The sequence below is a fragment of the Triturus cristatus genome, chromosome 8, assembly GCF_964204655.1.
Source record: "Triturus cristatus chromosome 8, aTriCri1.1, whole genome shotgun sequence".
Lineage (NCBI taxonomy): Eukaryota > Metazoa > Chordata > Amphibia > Caudata > Salamandridae > Triturus > Triturus cristatus.
In genome coordinates, this window is record NC_140591.1 from 188,200,282 (window position 1) to 188,215,856 (window position 15,575).

A 15,575-nucleotide genomic window follows, 5' to 3' on the forward strand; every position below is an offset into this window, starting at 1 on the left:
TGACTGAATGGCTTTCACTATACCCACATCAACTCCCAGCCTCGAGGTCATCAGATACAACGTAGGGGTAATAGTCTCAAATTAAACTAAGCCAAGGCATTATACAGAGAAATCGACAGATAGTTCTATACCGTAAAAGAGGAAAAGGCTGACTAAGAGAAGATAAATCACGCAATTCCACATAGGGAAAAAACACATTTTTTGATTCACCCAACAATGAAAAACCACAACGGAGAACGGGTGAATAGAAAACGTTTTACTCAATTGGTAAAGTCTTTGTATATTTCTCAATCTTGCCATGTACAAGAGTGACACGAAACAATGTTAAGTCAGTTAAATATTTACAATGATACCTCAATTGGTGTTTTAGAGTTATCTGTATGTTTAGTTTTAATTCACTGTTCGCAAACGGCATTCAAAACTGCATATCAAAGAAAGCATTAAGTGCTCGACTACTGAAAGAAAATTTAAATTACATTTGCTCAGACTGTAGCCAGTCCTTCATATTCAAATACTTTTCTTGGAAGGAGCAGAAAGAAAATCTGTACAAATAACACATTACAAGCAACATAGAAAACAACACAACCGGATAAGCAGGCTGGACCGAGAATGCACAACAAAATCAGTCAAAACAGATTACATTCCTAGGTAACAAATGTGCACAGATACCAGAAGACGACAAGCATGCATATCTCCCCTGCATCAGAATTTTGAAGAGGATCCCGCTGTAATGATAGACATTATTGCACTCCATAGCTGAATACAACGTCCACGTCTCTGAATTGCACTGGAATAGAAATGAAGCAGGGAATTTGAACACATGGTGGTGGTAGTAGACAAAACGATGCAATCTCAAACATCCCTTTCCTCCTCTTCATTCAAAGCAACAGATGAACTTGGAACAAAACCTTGGAGGGAAACCAGAATCCACGCTCTCAAACTGGTGGCGTGAATCTCTCGTCGAGCCACCGGAAGTAGGACAGAATGGTTCGGAATAGAACCAGATGGGAGCCGTGCAACCACCTATATAACTTGGCAGACTTCTGAAAGTAACACCTAGGCACCTTCTGCTATAATGTCAGTCTGTGGAACACCTGCGTTGGCGTGCCCCAGCTTTGCTTAGATAACAATAGAGCGTTCCAGATGTTACTTGATGGCTCCAATCTGGTTGCGACAAACCGCAAACGTTTTACTTCTATTTCAGTGAAATTGTGGTCCCAACACCAGTCTGGTTCTCCGAAGATGCAGAGATTGGAGATCCATCAGTTCTAAGGCGTTTGGATTCTGGAGTCTTGCACAGCTGGTCTTCAGAAGATTTTTCTAGAAAATGAAAATAGCTTTGGTTATTAGTAATATTTTTGTTGGTGAACCCTTTTATTCTTGTAATTATATTCTTAGACAAGCTAGTTAAAAGGAAGGACCCTTCACATTTACACTGTGAATGCAAACAAGAGGAACCCCCATTCACCAAGTGAAGCTGTTTTAAGACAGGCAGGAAACATTTAATTCACTTTTATTTCTTCCTGAAATGGCCAAAATAATGTAACTTTGTAATACAAGGGAGCAGCACGAAAGACTGATCTAAGAATTATTATTTTGTTATTTAGGGATGTCACTAAAATATTGTTTCTTGCTTTGGTTTACTCCAGTAGTGTGCTTGAATGAAATGAGCAGTGTTTAGAAGGAAAGTTTTACTAACCCATCAGCATCTGCTTGTGGTATGTAGAGCTGTAGATTCACATGCTGTCAATACTCCTGCCATCTAGTGTAGGACCCGGATGCGTGCAAGTTCCTTTCCTTCTAAGAAAGTCTTTCGAGTCACGAGGTACTGTGACTCCTCCTCTTGCTGGTAATGCAGACGGTCATCGGCTCCACTGTTAGCTTTCCCGCACAGCAGGTGAGGATGGAATGTGAAGCGAAGTGTTTTATAGAGATGTCCATGCAAAAACAGAGGAAAATGAGATATAAATGAGGACTGTAGACCTGCAGGCATCGGGGAGGAGGGTATATTGCATGTGAATCTACAGCACTACATGGCACAAACAGATGCTTGCTGATTAAGTAATATTTTCAGTTCGAGGTATGCGTGGCTGTAGATACACATGCTGTACATAGACTGTAAAGCAGTCCTCCCAGAAAAGTTGTGGCTTGCCTGTGGAAGCTGCAATTGAAAACGTGTATCTGAAAGAAACACGTTAGTTAGATTCCTCACCTTAGAATATCCCCAGGCGTCAGCTGGATCCGGAAGATTTTTCGTCAGCAATACCCCTTGCGCGTCGCTAGGCGTCGTCTGCAGATCCGCGTCCGTCGTCGTGCGCCGGAATGATGTCGTCGGAGTACTTAGACGCCGCCCTCGCGCGCTGGCGTCAGTTCTTCTTTTTTCCGCGCCAGTAAGCGCAGATCCGGGAGAGCTACCCCTTTAGTCATTTTTTGACTAACTTTTTTGATCCTTTTTGATCTTGTCTCGACTCCGGTGCCGGTAGGATGCCTGGTTTTAATGCCTGTGCTGACTGTAGCCGCTTGATGTCTGTTACGGACCATCACCGCCGGTGCCTTTACTGCTTGGGCCTCGACCACGACGCAGAGTCGTGCTCGGACTGCAAGGCCCTGACCTCGAAGGCTAGACGGGAGCGGTCCCGTAAGCTTCGAGATTCGCCACTCGGCTCCGCGCGCCTCTCGATCCCGGTCCAGGAGGAGGTCCAAGGGTCGGTCGTGGAGCCGCAGCCGACGTCACCATCGGGTCTTCGGGTAAGTCGAAGCATTCCAAGAAGTCCAAGAGGCGACACCGCTCTTCGGACGCCGGTCGCGCGACTCGGCCGAGGGTCAGGGTGGTTCCACCCCCGCGGAGCCGCAGGCGCCGCGCACGTCCCCATACCCTCCGGTCCCTGGGACTGACGCGATGCCGGTGGAAGTCAGTGCCTTCCTCTCGGCCATGAGGAGCCTGGCTCCGCCGTCGCCACCCGCTGGCGCGCCTTCGGGCCCCGCGGACCCGACTGGGCTGCCTTGCCTGCCGGTGGCTCTGGCCCCGGCGCCGTTGACGGCTCCGGCCTCGACGCCGCAAGCGCCCGAGGGACCCGTTCCAGAGTCCCCGCCGACGCCGGTCGACCTCGTAACGCCTCCTCTGCCGGCATCGACACCGGTACCACCCCCGACGGCGACTCCGCTAGACGTCGAGCCCCAGTTCAGCCCCACTCTGGGCCCGGCGCCGGTATGGCGTCGATGGACGCCGCGTTCGGCGCCGCTAGAGACACATTAGGTCTATCGCCCGGCTCCGTTCCTTCCTCCTGTATACCAGGAATCGGATGATGGGGACAACTGGGAGGGATCCGAAGATTCTATGGCCCTTCAGGCCCAAATGTCACAGGACTGGGCAGATGAACTGGGGGAGGCCAGTGGCCTGGATACCTCTCCAGACACTGGATTCGTTTCTCCTCCGACTGTGGCTTCGGAGGAGGGCGCTGCTTTCTCTGTGGTGCTGCGCAAGGCGGCCGCAGCCCTTGGGCTCGAGCTGCCTGCCGTGGCTGTGAGGACTAACGTCCTTACTGAGGTGCTTCAGTCTGCAGCAAGCTCCACTGAGCCTCTGCTGCAATTCAATGAGGCCCTCATTGACGTTCTGCAGGGCACCTGGTCCAAACCCTCCACAGTTCCTCCTGTGGACAGGAACGTCGCCAGGCGCCACCGCCCTGCTCCGGGCGACCCCAGTTTTCTGTCCCAACACCCTACCCCTGAGAGCCTGGTTATCCAGGCCTCTACCTCCCAATCCTCCTTCCCGACCGCCCCGCCGGACCGGGATTCCAAGAGACTAGAACAGTTTGGCAAGAAGCTGTTCTCCTCCCTTAGTTTGGGCCTGCGGTCTTTGAACACCGCCTGTCTCTTGGACCGTTATTCCCACTCTCTGTGGGATGCGGTGGAGGACGTGCTGCCCCTGTGTCCGGAGGAGGTCCGGACACGACTTACCCAGGCTCTGGCCGATGGGAGGGATGCAGCGCGACATGCTATCCGATGTGGGCTTGACACTACGGACTCGCTGGTTAGGGCCATTTCTACCACAGTGGCGCTTCGACGTCACGCCTGGCTGCGGTCCACGTCATTTTCGGGCGATGTCCAGAGCACTCTCATGGACATGCCCTTTGGTGGCACTCGCCTCTTTGGCGAGAAAGCGGACAGTGCGCTGAATCGCTTTAAGGACTCCCGGGCTACGGCCAAGTCCTTGGGCCTCTCGGCCCCGCGGTCGCAAACTTCCGTCTTTCGCCCCTTTCGTGGCCAAGGAAGGGGTGCCTCCTCACGTGCGCCTAGCCACCAGCCGCAGAACCAACCTGCGCGCGGTCGCGGACGTGGTTTCCGCCGAGGCGGTTCTGGAGGACGACGAGGTCAGCCCACATCCACCCCGGCAGCATCCGCCTCAAAGCCTTCCTAGTCCGAGCTTTCAGGCCCATTCCACGTCAGTGGGCGGCAGAGTTCGCCATCACCTGCTCCACTGGCGGTCCCTCACATCGGACAGGTGGGTGCTGCAAATCGTCCGAAGGGGCTACTCCCTCCCCTTCAAGACGACCCCTCCAGCCATGCCACCGCAGCACCACTGTATCTCGGGGGATCATTTGAATCTTCTCCACGAGGAAGTTTCGGCCCTCTTGGCCAAGGGGGCAGTCGAGCGAGTTCCGAGCCCAGAAGTAGGTCGTGGTTGTTATTCCCACTACTTTCTGGCTCCCAAGAAGGGCAAAGGGGGCCTACGCCCTATCTTGGACCTCCGGAACGTCAATGCCTTCCTCCGGAAGGAAAGGTTCAAGATGTTAACTTTGGCTCAGGTTCTAGCTGCCCTAGACCCCGGAGACTGGATGGTAGCGTTGGACTTGCAGGACGCATATTTCCACACCCTCGTCCTGCTGGCCCACCGGCGTTACCTGCGGTTCACGGTGGGCTAAGAGCACTTTCAGTTTACCGTGCTCCCCTTCGGCCTCACCAGTGCCCCTCGGGTGTTCACGAAAGTGATGGCGGTGGTCGCAGCTCATCAGCGCAGATCAGGGGTTCCAGTCTTCCCCTATCTCGACGACTGGTTGTTGAAGGCGGGCTCGCCCCAGACAGTCGTCTCCCACCTCCAGACTACGGCGGATCTCCTGCATTTGCTGGGATTTTCCATCAACGTGCCGAAGTCACACTTGAGTCCCTCTCAGAAGCTCCTCTTCATCGGAGCGGTTCTAGATTCGGCGCAGTTCCGGGTCTATCCGCCGGAACAGCGGGTCTGGGATATTCAGGCCCTGATTCCCATCTTTCGGCCTCTATCCTGGGTTTCGGTCAGGCTAGTGTTGCGGCTTCTGGGGCTGATGGCCTCCTGCATCCTACTAGTGCATCACGCCAGGCGGCGCATGCGGGCTCTGCAGTGGGACCTGAAGTTTCAGTGGGCCCAGCATCACGGCAACCTGTCCGACCAGGTCTTGATCTCGGAGGGCACTGCACAGCAGTTGCAGTGGTGGCTCACGGACCGCGATTGGGTCAAGGGCAAGAGCCTCTCCCTTCCCCAACCGGAGCATGTCGTAGTGACGGATGCGTCCCTCCTGGGATGGGGTGGCCATATGGGAGAGGCGGAGATCAGAGGCCTCTGGTCTCCGGCGGAGTCTCGTCTCCACATCAACCTGTTGGAGTTGAGAGCGATCCGGCTTGCACTGAAAGCCTTCCTTCCCTCTATCAGGGGAAGTGTCGTGCAGGAGTTCACGGACAACACCACCGCCATGTGGTATTGCAACAAACAGGGTGGGGTCGTGGACCCTTTGTCAGGAGGCTCTGCGCCTCTGGACATGGCTGGAACACCAGGGCGTCACCCTAGTGGTTCAACATCTGGCGGGCTCTCTGAACGCCAGAGCAGACGAACTCAGCCGCCGGTGCATGACGGATCACGAATGGCGTCTGAACTCCGAAGTGGCGCAAGGTCTCTTTCAGCAGTGGGGAGAGCCTTGGTTAGATCTATTCGCCACCGAAGAGAACGCGCAATGTCAGCAGTTCTGCGCGTTGGAATTTCCAAGGCGGCACTCGCTCGGCGACGCTTTTCGTCACGAGTGGAGTTGCGGTCTGTTGTACGCCTTTCCGCCTATACCACTTCTGCCCAGAGTGCTGAAGAAGATCAGGCATGACCGGGCCCAAGTCATCTTGGTGGCTCCGGATTGGGCACGAAGGTACTGGTATCCCGAGCTACTCAGTATGTTGACCGATCCTCCGATACGTCTGCCCCTTCGGGAGGATCTTCTGTCGCAGCAGCAGGGGATGGTCCTCCACCCGAACCTGTCCAGCTTCCACCTCCATGCGTGGAGATTGAGCGGCGGCAGTTGATGCCATTTGACTTGCCTCCTGAAGTCTGTGATATCATTCTGGCAGCCAGGCGTCCCTCCACAAAGACAGTATACGCCTGCCGGTGGAACAAATTTGTGGCATGGTGCACAGCAAAGGCTGTGGATCCCCTTTCCGCCCCTCTTTCTGAGGTTCTACTGTTTCTTCTTTCTTTGGCCGGGCAGGGCTCTGCCCTGGGCACCCTGAAAGGTTATCTTGCTGCCATCACTGCCTTCTTGCGGCTTCCTGATCAGCCTTCTCTTTTCAAGTCCCCTGTAGTTACACGCTTTCTAAAAGGCATTACTCACACGTTCCCTCCTGTCCCTTTTGTAATGCCTCAGTGGGACTTGAATCTTGTTCTCACATTTCTAATGTGTGCTCCCTTTGAGCCTCTTCATAATTGTCCTCTTCGTCTGCTGATGCTTAAGACTGCTTTTCTGGTAGCCATCACCTCGGCTAGACGGGTGAGTGAGCTCCAGGCTTTATCTTCAAAGCCTCCTTTTCTCTCTGTTCATCCGGACAAGGTTGTCCTTCGGCCTCGTCCCTCCTTTCTTCCGAAAGTGGTGACTCCATTTCATCTTGGGCAGTCTGTCACCTTGCCCACCTTCTTTCCGCCTCCGCATCCTTCCAAAGAGGAAGAGAGGCTCCACCGTCTGGACCCAAAACGTGCGCTCTCCTTTTATTTGGACCGCACAAAGCAGTTCCGGGTGGACGACCAACTTTTCGTTGGATACGTGGGTGCTAAAAAGGGGAAAGCTGTGCACAAACGGACCATCTCTCGGTGGGTCGTTTTGTGCATCAAAATTTGTTACTCCTTGGCAAAAAAGGACCCTCCTGTTGGGCTGCGCGCCCATTCTACTCGGGCCACAGCGGCTACTACTGCCTTGGGACGGGGAGTCCCTTTGCAGGACATCTGTCAGGCGGCGACGTGGGCTTCGCTACACACGTTTGCCAGACATTATTGCCTTGACAGCCAAGTCCGGAGGGATGGCTTCTTTGGCCGTTCTGTCCTCCAGGACTTTCTGGTGTGATCTTGGTTCGCAGACCCACCACCGGGGATGGTATTGCTTGGGTATCTATTCTAAGGTGAGGAATCTAACTAACGTGTTTCTTTCAGATGAGCACGTTACTTACCTTCAGTAACGATGTATCTGTAAGAAACATTAGTTAGTTAGATTCCTCACCGACCCACCCATCCTCCCCGTTCTGCGAACTGACATCTAGGGTTAAGGTTATCCTTTTCAGGCCCCTAGATTTTCTTTTTGGCACCAGTGTCGGTCTTTGCATGGCTCTGCGTTCCTGGCCCGGAAAGCTATGTACAAGAACTGACGTCAGCGCGCGAGGGCGGCGTCTAAGTACTCCGACGACGTCATTCCGGCGCACGACGCCGACGACGGACGCGGAGCCGCAGACGACGCCTAGCGACGCGCAAGGGGTATTGCTGACGAAAAATCTTCCGGATCCAGTCCGACGCCTGGGGATATTCTAAGGTGAGGAATCTAACTAACTAATGTTTCTTACAGATACATCGTTACCGAAGGTAAGTAACTTGTTCATTTAGAACTTCCAGGCCAACATTGGCTTGTTAGCGGGCTAGCACATCTACACAATAATGCTTTGTAAAAGTATGTGGTGTGGACCATCTAGCTGCTTTACAAATGTGAGCTATAGGAAATCCACAAGAAGGCCATAGAGGTTTAAAAAAAAAAAAAAAAACGTCGAGTGGGCTCTAGGAGGAAGGGGCAAGGACCTTTTAGCTTTAGCATATCATGTCTGGTTGCATTTTACAATCCATCTTGCAATGCCAGATGTAAATAGGGCCTTCTCTTTGCAGGGTTTGGAGAAAGCAACAAAAAGCCAATTTGTTTTTCCGAAGGGGTTAGTTGTCAATATAGTACAGTAAATATAGTACATGAGGACTTGTTCAACATCTACAGTATGGAGAGCTCATTCTGCAACTGAGTCGGGTTTAGGGAAAACAACAATGTTCAATGGATTGACTGAGGTGGAACTGGGAGACCACTTTTGGGAGAAATTTGGGGTTGGTGCAGAGAACAACTTTATCTCTGTGTACCTGGAAGAAAGGTTCTACAAGGTTAGTGCCTGAAGCTCATTGACATGCTTGAATTAAGTGATGGCGAACAGAAATGCTACCTTCCAAGAGAGAAACTGGAGGGGGCAGGTGTAGAGGGGTTTTAACACAGGGCCCATGATTCTTAATACAATTTTAGGGTTCCATGTCAGGTTTGGTGGAGTCTCGAGGAGGAATGACTCTTAAGACCCTCTATTAAGGGTTTATTGACAGGAATTCTTAAGAGGGGAATGTGTTGGCTGTTCTGAAGGTAGGCAGCTACAGCAACCAGGTGTAGTTGCATGGATGGGAAAGCTAAACCACAAGTTAACAAGTGAAGTAGGTAGCAGACAAGACTGCTAAGCAGTCAATGTGTTTAGAATGACAATAGTAGACTAACCTCTTCCAGGCATGAGTAGTAGGCCTGCGTAAGTCTAAGAATGCTCATGCATTTGGGTGGAAGATTAAAGTCTTCACTTTCTAGGACTCCAGGAGCCAGATTGCAAGATTGAGAAATCTGAGGACTGGGTGCCGGATTTCTCAATGGTTGTGCATGAGAAGGTCTGGACTGCTGGAGATCAGCTTGTGTGGAACTACTGAGAGTTCGAGAAGGATGTTAAACAATGGTTGGCGTGCCCAGGTGCGAGCCACCAGGAAGAGGGTGAGATGTCTGCCAAAGCCTCCGAAACACAAACGGAAGTAATGGGAGAGGAGGAAAAGCATGAGCAAATATGCCTGCCTAACTCATCCATACAGCATTGCCTCTGGACTAAGGGTGTTGGAACCCACTGGTGCACCAAGCACTCCTGCAATGGACAAATGTGTAATCTGGCATGGGGTACTATGGAAATGCAGGAGGCAATCATGTCGAGGAGGCGCATAACTGTCCTGACTGACATGGTGGCCTGGTTGAAAGCGGGATTAGAGCCTGGAAGGACTGTATTCTGGCAGCATTTGGATAAGCCATGCCAATCACCGAGTTGAGGACTGTCCCAAGATAGGGTGTATCTGGAGGGGTTAGAGATGGGATTTTTTTGTGTTGATGGCAAACACTAGTTGGTGAAGGAAGTTTATTGTGAGCAGAGTGTATTCGCAACAATTTTGAAGGGTTGCACTTAAGACAAACCACTCGCCTAGAAATGGGAACACATGAACGCCCATGTCTGTGCAGATGAGCACCTACTACTGCGAGGCACTTTGTGAATGCCCTGGGTGCAGTGGAGACCCCGAAAAGGAGCACCTTGAACTGGAAATGTTTTCCGCTGACTAAGAATCTGAGATACTGGAGATGTGCCAGGTGGATTGGTATGTGAAAATAAGCGTCCTTCAGGTCAAGAGTAACCATGAAGTTGCCTTGCTGTAGTAGCAGGATAACACCCTGAAGAGTAACCAAATGGAAGTGCTCTGCAAGGATGTATTCGTTTGGGAGCCTGAGGTCCAGAATGAACAGAAGAGAACTGTCAGAATATACTCCCGTGCCCTGCTGATGGTAGGGGACGGGTTCTGTAGCTCCCTTGAGAAGCAGAGCTTTGACCTCTTCCATAAGTAGCTTTTGATGTTCTGGGGACAGTTTGTGTTTGCAAGATGGAATGGTGGGAGGCGTGGAAGTGAGCGCTAGGCAATATCCATGTGGGATGATATCCAACACTCACTGGTTGGAGGTGATGTTCTGCTAAGTGGGAAAGAAACTTTGAAGGCGTCCCCTGACAGCTGATATATTATCAGGGGAAAGGAGAGGCAAGTCAGGGTTTTGTGGGATCCACCTTTATACCAGTCTTTCGAATGGATGCCTCTACAGGACCCTTGAAAATAGCCTCTGGGAAAGGACTGTAGGGCATGTAGTCGGTGGTAGGGTGTGCAACGAAAGGAGCCCCGAGGGGCAGGTGTTTGAAGGACACCCATGGCTTACGCCATCCATTTTCGTATCTTTTTTCCCCCAACATCTGGTCAACCTGCAGTCCAAACAGATGTTGCCCATCAAAGGGCAGGTTGAGCAAATTTTGCTGGACTTCCAGCTAAAAACCAGAGATCTGGAGCCAGACATGACTGCGCAGAATAACTCATGGCACCAGCCCCCCTGCACACCCCTCCCCCTTTACAGCAGTATCTAGTGTGCAGAAGATGATGTTGCAGATCTGCTTCCCCTCAGAGACCATCTTATAACCCCTTTGCATGTGCTCTTCTGGGTGATGCTGGAGAAGCTCCTCCATTTTATTACAATAGGCACAATTGGACCTAGAAAGTAACCCAATGGAATTTGCAATCTGCCAATGGTTGGCCAATTGCGCGGCTACCCTCTTACTTGCAGGATCCATTTGTTTACTCTCTATCTGGTGAAGGGGCATCACCAGTAGCCATCTTATGGGCGGTAGTGACGGACTACTAAAGAGTAAGGTGGAAGATGGCAACGAATGTACAGAGGGTCAGCAGGAGAAACTTTTTAATACACCCTGGGTGTAATGACTTCTGCAGACAGGGGCGTGAAAGCTGTCCGGATGTGATGCAACAGGCCTTTAAACATGGGGAGGTAGTGAGCGGAGCAGTGGGTGGAGGATAGAATCTCAGAAAGAAAATGCGCCTCTAAAGGCTAAGTGTGGAGATCCACCTTGCAGAAGGAAGCAGCCCTTCTAATAAGTTAATAGTAGGAAGTGGAGTCATGTGGAGGGGAGGGACGGGCAGGGTATGTGCCGGAATTTTTGCCCCCTGGTGGGTCATCATCATAGGTGTTCCAGGGATCCCCCGCTGTGGAGGGCTGTCAAAGTTATTCTCGCCCACTTGTCTGAAGGTGGTGACCCCCAGAGGTGTATGTGGAACAAGGTCATCTAGAAAACTGGTTGGGGAGGGTGTGTGCTGTGGAGCAGGATGAAGGTGGTGGAGGAAGAGAAGGGCAAAGCCTTGTCCACTTTCCTGTGCTGCTTCAGTGGAGGTGGCATGTCCAAGGCATCCTCGAAGGCAGCTGCTTTTTGGATGGTTAAGCAGCAGATCGGGGGGGGGGGGGGGGGGGGGGGGGGGAGAGGTGGGGGGGGGGGGGGGGGGGGGGTGGTCAATACTTTAAGACCCCTCTAGGAACCTTTTTATGACCGGTCTTAGAAGCTTTTGCATGACTTTCCCCTGGTGTAAGCTACGATGGCTGTGAGGTGTACCTTTATGCTTGAGTAGTTGATTTGACGGTCTAGGAGATGAGTTAGATATATGATTACTATTTCTTGTGTGTTGCCCGAGTTAATTTTGTTTCCTGTGCACCAAGTTGTGTACTGCTTCCATTCTGCCGCATAGCATTGTCTTGTTGTTGGTTTTCTTGCTTCCTTTAGAAGTTCCATTGTTTGCTGAGCCAAGTTTAGGTGCCCAAAATCTACGTATCCAGGTGCCAGGCCGCTAGGCGTAGCGTTGCTGACTCCGGGTGGAAGATTTGGCCCTGTTGCATTGTGGATAGGTCCTGGTCTGCTCGGAGTTTGATTATTCGTCCTTTGGACAGTTCTAGCAGACTGGAGTACCATGTTTGTCTGGCCCATTGTGGAGAAATGAGAATTAGATTTGTCCCTGGTTGTCTTGCTTTTTCCAGAACTCTTTGGATTAGAGGTATTGGTAGACAAGCGTATGCAAATGTCCCTGACCAATCTACTGACAGGGCAATCTTGACAGGTGGTGAAGCAACCTGGAGGCAAAGAACTGGCATTTCTTGTCCGGTATTGTAGCAAACAGGTCTATCTCTGGGGTCCCCAAGAGATTAAAGATGTATTGTACTGTCTTGCGCTTCAATTCCCCCTTCGTGGGAGCAGTTCTGCCTGCTCAGTAGATCTGCTGTTGTGTTGTATATTGCCAGTAGGTGTATTGCCAGATCTGTTGTGCTAGTTTGCTTAGCGAGAATGATTTCGTACCTCCTTGTTTGTTGAGGTAAAACATTGTGGTGGCGTTGTCTGTTTGAATCAAGACAGTCCTCCTGCGAATGTGTTTCTGGAACGCTTTCAATGCTAGGAATACTGTTTATTTCCAGGTAATTGATGTGTTTTATGGAGTCTAGGTCATTCCACTGGCCACGTATCTTCAGTTGTTCAAAGTGTGCTCCCCATCCGTTGAGGGATGCAGCTGTTGTGATTGTCACAGACGGAGTTGGGTTTCTGAAAGGTCTTCCCTGTGTTATGTTCTTGGATGCCCACCATTGTATTTCTGCTTGCAGTCTGTGCATAACAACCACTAGATCCTCCCAATTCCCTGTGGTTTGTGACCAGTTGTTGGAAAGCCATTCCTGTAAGGGGTGCATATGGAGGCGGGCATGAGGAATGAGTGGGATGCAAGACGCCATCATACCCAAGAGCTTCATGACTCTTCTCACTGTTGGAGATTGACCCTTCTAGTATAGGGAAGTTTGTTTGATGGCTTAAATACTCTTGTGTAGGGTAAGCCCGTGCAAATTTTGAGGAGTCTTGCACCTAAAAATGTTCTCTTTTTCTGGCCTTGTGGAGGATTTGTGATTTATTAAGAATTATAATCCTAGGAGCGTGTGAATTGCTGTCTGAGCATGGCTAAGACATTTTTGTTTTGTGTCTGCTTTTATAAGCCAGTCGTCTAGGTAAGGGTAGACGTGTACTCCATCCTTTCGTAGGTGCGACTGCAGCTAGGGACTTGAAGACACGTGGTGCTAATCTTATTCCGAAAGGGAGCACTTTGAACTGGTAGTGTGTTCCCTTGTGTAGGAACCGGAGATATTTTCTGTGACCTGTGTTCATGGGGATGTGTAAATAGGCGTCCTTGAGATCCATTGTTGCCATGTAATCTCCCCTTTGAACTTGTGGTATTATTTCTTGGAGTGTAGCCATTTTGAAATGTTGCGTCAAAATGAATTTGTTTATTAACCTTCGGTCCAGGATTGGCCTTAGCGAGAGGTCCTGTTTGGGAACTGGGAAATACAGTGAGTAGTTTCCCTTGAAAAGGTCTTACCTTGGTACAATTTCTATTGCTTGTTTTTGAAGAAGCTCGTTGATTTCTGATTTTAACTGTATGAGCTCTGATTTGAGGAATTTATCCTTTTGGGAGACGGGGGGTGTTTGATGGTGGCGTTTGTCAGTTTTATGCAATACCCGTATTTTATCAAATTTAATATCCAATTGTCTGTGGTGATCTTTCGCCACTGTTGTAAGTATTGCGATACCCTGCCTCCAACTGGTGTTGTGTGGGACTCTTTCTGTGCACGAGTCAATTTGAGCCATTTCCTTCTTCCTCTAGAGGGCTGGCCTCTGCCTCTTCCTCCAAAGGACTGCTGTGCCTGTTGCCAGTTTTGGTATCCTGTTTGTTGGCCATTCCCCTGGCCCTGTTGTTGTGGAGACATTTGCTGTCCCTGAATAAAGGCTCCTCTTCCTGTGGGTTTTCTTCAGTTAAAACCTCCTCTTTTGAAGGTACTTCTTTGTTGCAGGGTTCCCATGGCTCTTGCAGTTTCGTTGGAGAGATTCATCTACTTCCTTCCTAAACAGTGCCTCTCCTGTAAACGGTCTGTTAATGATGGAGGTTTGCACCTAGTGTTTAAAGCTGGATATTCTAAACCAGGCATGCCTTCTTAGTGTGGTGCCTGTGCACAATTGTCTGCTGCGTCAAATGCCGATTTAAGACTTGTGTTGACTATGTTTTTGCCTTCGTGTTTACTATGTTTTTGCCTTCTTGAACAATAGCTTTTGCCCTTTTCTTGTCCTCTTCTGGCAGCTTGTTGATGAGCTCCTTGCTGTTATCCCATTGTTGGTGTCTGTACCCTTTCAGCAGTGTATTGGAGTTTGCGATGCGCCATTGTGTTGCTTTTCCTTTCTCCATTTTTCTGCCTACCTTATCCATCTGTTTGCTTTCCTTCTCTGGAGGTGGTCTACTGTTATAAAGGGCATCTGCTCTTCTCCTGGCCGTGGTGACAATAGGGTCATTGGAAGAGGGTTTGTACTGCTTTTTGACCCTTGGTGTCACACCCTTGCTTGATGAGGGCTCTTTGAAGGATTTCTTGCCCTGATCCAGGATGATTGGTAGGTATTGTGTGCCCTTGTTGGCTGGGGGTAGTGTTTCTAAGAGGAAACGTGCCCCCCTTTTCTTTTTCGAGGGTGACCCCGAAAGAGTCAGCTACTCTCTTCACTAGGCTGTTGTAGAAGGCTAGGTCATCTAGCGGGGAAGCCTTTGAGGGATAACATATCTCCTCCTCAGGGATTTCTGTGGCGAGGACATTCCATTGATCCTCGAAACTTTGAGGCTTTTCCTATTCAGGTGCGTCGATTTACTCATCGTGTGGTTCGGGGGTTGGAGGTGACTCTAGGATTACCTCTTCTCCCCTTCGGCCTCGACATTGTCAGTGATGGGCATTTTAGGAATACAGAATTTCTCGAGTGAGGTGTCAAACTCCTTTTTCTGGAGGAGCGCTGCCATTTCTGCTTCGAGTCGTTTATTTTCCTTTTCAACCTTGAGGGCTCTCTCTGTGTCGGAGACCGGAGATTTCTCTTCTTAGTCGCACTTGCCTCTGTCTTCGAGGGTGGCGTAATTCCCTTCAGGGGTTAGTTTTCGACCCTTGCTTTCGGCACCGTGGGTGATCTTCCCTCATTGGCGTCCTTTGGTAAGGTTCTGTGGGTTTCTTTGGATCGCAGCTGGCCTTCGATCGCCTTTTTCATTGGCATCGGAGCTGCTTTAGGCAGAGATTTATCGTGGCCCTTCGGTTCCGACGGATGTGTATGGTGTCTTACCGTATCAGTCTTCTTCTCTGTGTTCTTCGCCATCTTTGTTAGTGCTGGTATTTTCCGGAGTCTCCCTTCCAGAATTTCAACGTCCGATCCTTCGTGAAACGATTCTGCTGGAACTCCTTGGTCCTCCTCGTCACTAGAGAGGCCCAAGTCCTTCAGGGAAGGTTTCTACGGTGCCTGGGACATTGTTGCATAGTGGGCCTCTCTGCTTTTGGCGTGTCTCGAGGGTTTTCGGAAGGAAGAACACGCAGGCCTCACAGTCCTTGTCGTCCTTGGGCAGGCAGAGGTTGCACACGTCGTGTGGATCTCATAGTGCGAATTTGTGGTGGCACTCGGGCAGAATTTGAAAGGGGTATTTTCCATGGCCCCTACCTTGCCATCTGTCGAACCTTTATGTTTCAGATATGGGAGATGTTCCCTGGGTGCATTTGTGTTCTACGGTTTGAAGTCCATGTGCAATGCTGTTTTTTATTAAAAACTAGAGA

The 15,575-nt window shown here is 50.5% G+C and overlaps 1 protein-coding gene across 2 annotated transcripts in view; it reads right to left on the reverse strand.

Annotated features, from left to right (window-relative positions):
* Positions 1-241: 241 nt before the first annotated feature.
* Positions 242-15,575, reverse strand: part of CHAF1B (chromatin assembly factor 1 subunit B) — a 237,299-nt gene continuing 221,965 nt past the window's right edge. For both annotated transcript variants that reach the window (XM_085621289.1, XM_085621290.1), the window contains exon 14: positions 242-1,320. In XM_085621289.1, the coding sequence (XP_085477415.1) occupies positions 1,196-1,320 (125 nt within the window). In that variant the 3' untranslated portion in view covers positions 242-1,195. The remainder of the gene's footprint in view (positions 1,321-15,575) is intronic.